The sequence below is a fragment of the Engraulis encrasicolus genome, chromosome 20 (assembly GCF_034702125.1).
Source record: "Engraulis encrasicolus isolate BLACKSEA-1 chromosome 20, IST_EnEncr_1.0, whole genome shotgun sequence".
In the NCBI taxonomy this organism is placed as follows: Eukaryota; Metazoa; Chordata; class Actinopteri; order Clupeiformes; family Engraulidae; genus Engraulis; species Engraulis encrasicolus.
Window position 1 is genome coordinate 862,501 of NC_085876.1, and position 2,500 is coordinate 865,000.

At 41.9% G+C, this 2,500-nt stretch overlaps 1 protein-coding gene across 5 annotated transcripts in view; it reads right to left on the reverse strand.

Moving 5' to 3' along the window:
* The window catches only part of col16a1 (collagen, type XVI, alpha 1), a 114,161-nt gene that overhangs the window by 14,443 nt on the left and 97,218 nt on the right, over positions 1-2,500 (reverse strand). For all 5 annotated transcript variants that reach the window (XM_063185150.1, XM_063185154.1, XM_063185151.1 and 2 more), the window contains one exon: positions 1-38. This exon is cut by the window's left edge and continues 16 nt beyond it. In XM_063185150.1, coding sequence (XP_063041220.1) covers positions 1-38 — 38 coding nt within the window. The remainder of the gene's footprint in view (positions 39-2,500) is intronic.

Below are 2,500 nucleotides of genomic sequence, written 5' to 3' on the forward strand. Positions count from 1 at the left end.
CCCATCGCTCCAGGATATCCTGGATTTCCAGGGGAGCCCTGAATAGGAGAAAAATAAAATGATAGAAGAATAGAAAGTATAGAAAAAGGTACCGAGACATGTATAGAAGAGATGGAGAGAATGACAGAACAATAGAAGAAGAGAAAGATAGGAAGAGAGACACCAGGTGCCCAATTACCAGAAAACCAACTCAATTTCAGGTATTTGACTATGGAGTGCCTATATAGATCACTTTATGGGCGCTACGAAACAAAAAATCCACTTCACATTACTGTAAGATCCCTTCATCATGCTGATCCACTAATGGAGGTTGCAAAAATAATCTTAGGTGCAAAAGGAGGCCCCGCCAGAAAAAAAGTTTGGGAACCGCCAGATGCCTTAGGGTCACTTATGACAGATACATATGCATCACTTAATAGCATCGTCTACTGTAATGGGTTGCATAAAAGGAAGACTTTATGGCAGCTCTTCCAATATAATGTGGTGCCTTTTAGGATCACTTATTAGCAGATGCCTTGGGATCACTTTATGACGGATACATATGGATCACTTAAAAGTTAACAGGATCCTCGACTGCAATGGTCTGCCTATTGGGATCACTTAATGGCAGCTATAATGGAATGCCTATAAGGATCACTTTAAAGCGAAAGGCCAACTGGTGAACTCCAACTCCCATTGTCATTGTGACACAGCACTCCACAGCACAGAAGTGCACACTGCACACGGAATTGCATTTAGGCCTCACCCGTGCAAGGGGGAAGCCCCCAATAGCGTCTGAAAGGGAGCAGTGTGGCGGGACGGTACCATGCCGCGGTTACCTCAGTCATGGAGGACGATGGGGGAGAGTTGGTTAATTACTCCCAGCACCAACCTGGGGTTGAACCCGGCAACCTTTGGGCTACAAGTCTGACGCCCTAACTGCTTAGTTATGACTTTATGGAAGCTACTCCACTACTGGAGTGCCTATAAGGGTCAGATCATGACAGCTACTCCACCATGATGGTGTGTCTTTATAATGTCACTTCCTCAAAGATATACAGTATATGGATCACTATACTGTATGGCAGATCCTCTACTATAATGTAGTGCCAATTCGGCTCATTAACAAGCAGATACTTAAGCAGATACGGATAATTAACCAGTGCTCTCCCCCAGTGCACTGCTCCCTTGGGGTGCCATTGGGTACTGCCCCCTTGCAAGGTTGAGGCATACATTTCATTGTGTGCAGTGTTCACTTGTGTGCTGTGGAGTGCTATGTCACAATCACAATGGGATTTGGAGTTTTCCAGTTGGACTTTCACTTTCACTTTCATATATAAAAGGTCATCTTTATCAAATCACTTTATGACAACTACTCATCGACTATAATGCTGCGCCTATTGGGATCACTTTTTTGTGAAAACATAAGCATCACTGCATAGCAGATGCATGCGTTGCAATGGCATTATGGCAGACATTCACCTGTGCCTTCAAAAAGTCTACACACCCCTCCTCAAATGTCAGGTTTTTGTGATGTACAAAATGACAGAAAGACTCTTCTCACAGCTTTTTCCACCTTCAATCTAAACTATTAACCTGTAAAATGCAATTGAGAAACAAGCATAAAGCTTTAAATGGAAACAATAAAAAAAAACTTCAATTAACATGGTTGCATAATCGTTCTGAAAGATTAGTTCCTCTTCATCTTCACCTTTCTACCAGGGGCCGAAGATTTTGTGCCACTACCACGGCCCCTGTGGAAATGTTCATAATTCCCTCCTCCCTAAGGACGGCCCCAGTTACAGCTGAAGAAAAACAGCACAAAAGAACAATGCTGCCACCACCACACTTCAAGTTAGGTATGGTGTTATTGCGGTGATGTTTTGTGCCAAACATACCATTTGGAATTATGTCCAAAATGGTCAACCTCGGTTTCACCTGACAATAACACACCTTCCCACATGCATTTGGGAGATTTTGCAAGTATTTTTTGTAGAATTTACCTCACCAAGATTGAGCTTTTTGGTCATAATTCAAAAGGGTATGTTTGGTGCAAAACATCACCGCATTAACACCATACCTAAGTGGTGGTGGTGGCAGCATTGATCTTTTGTGCTGTTTTTCTTCAGCTGTAACTGGAGGCTTCATTAGGGAGGATGGAATTATGAAAATCTCCACAGGGGCCGTGGTAGTGGCACAAAATCTTCGGCCCCCTGGTAGAAAGGTGAAGATGCAGAGGAACTAATCTTTCAGAAAGACAACTTCTCTAATCACACGCCTAAATCTACAAAAGAATGGCTTTACCAGAATAATATTGAGGTTTTGGAATGGCCCAGACAAGCTAACTGTGCTGCAACTAAGTATTAATTTAAGGGTGTGTATATTTATGCAACGATGTTAATTGAAGTTTTTTTAATTTTCTATTGTTTCCATTTAAAGCTTAATGCTTGTTTCTCAATTGCATTGTACAGGTTAATAGTTTAGATTGAAGGTGGAAAAGGCTGTGAATTTATTTGTCTTT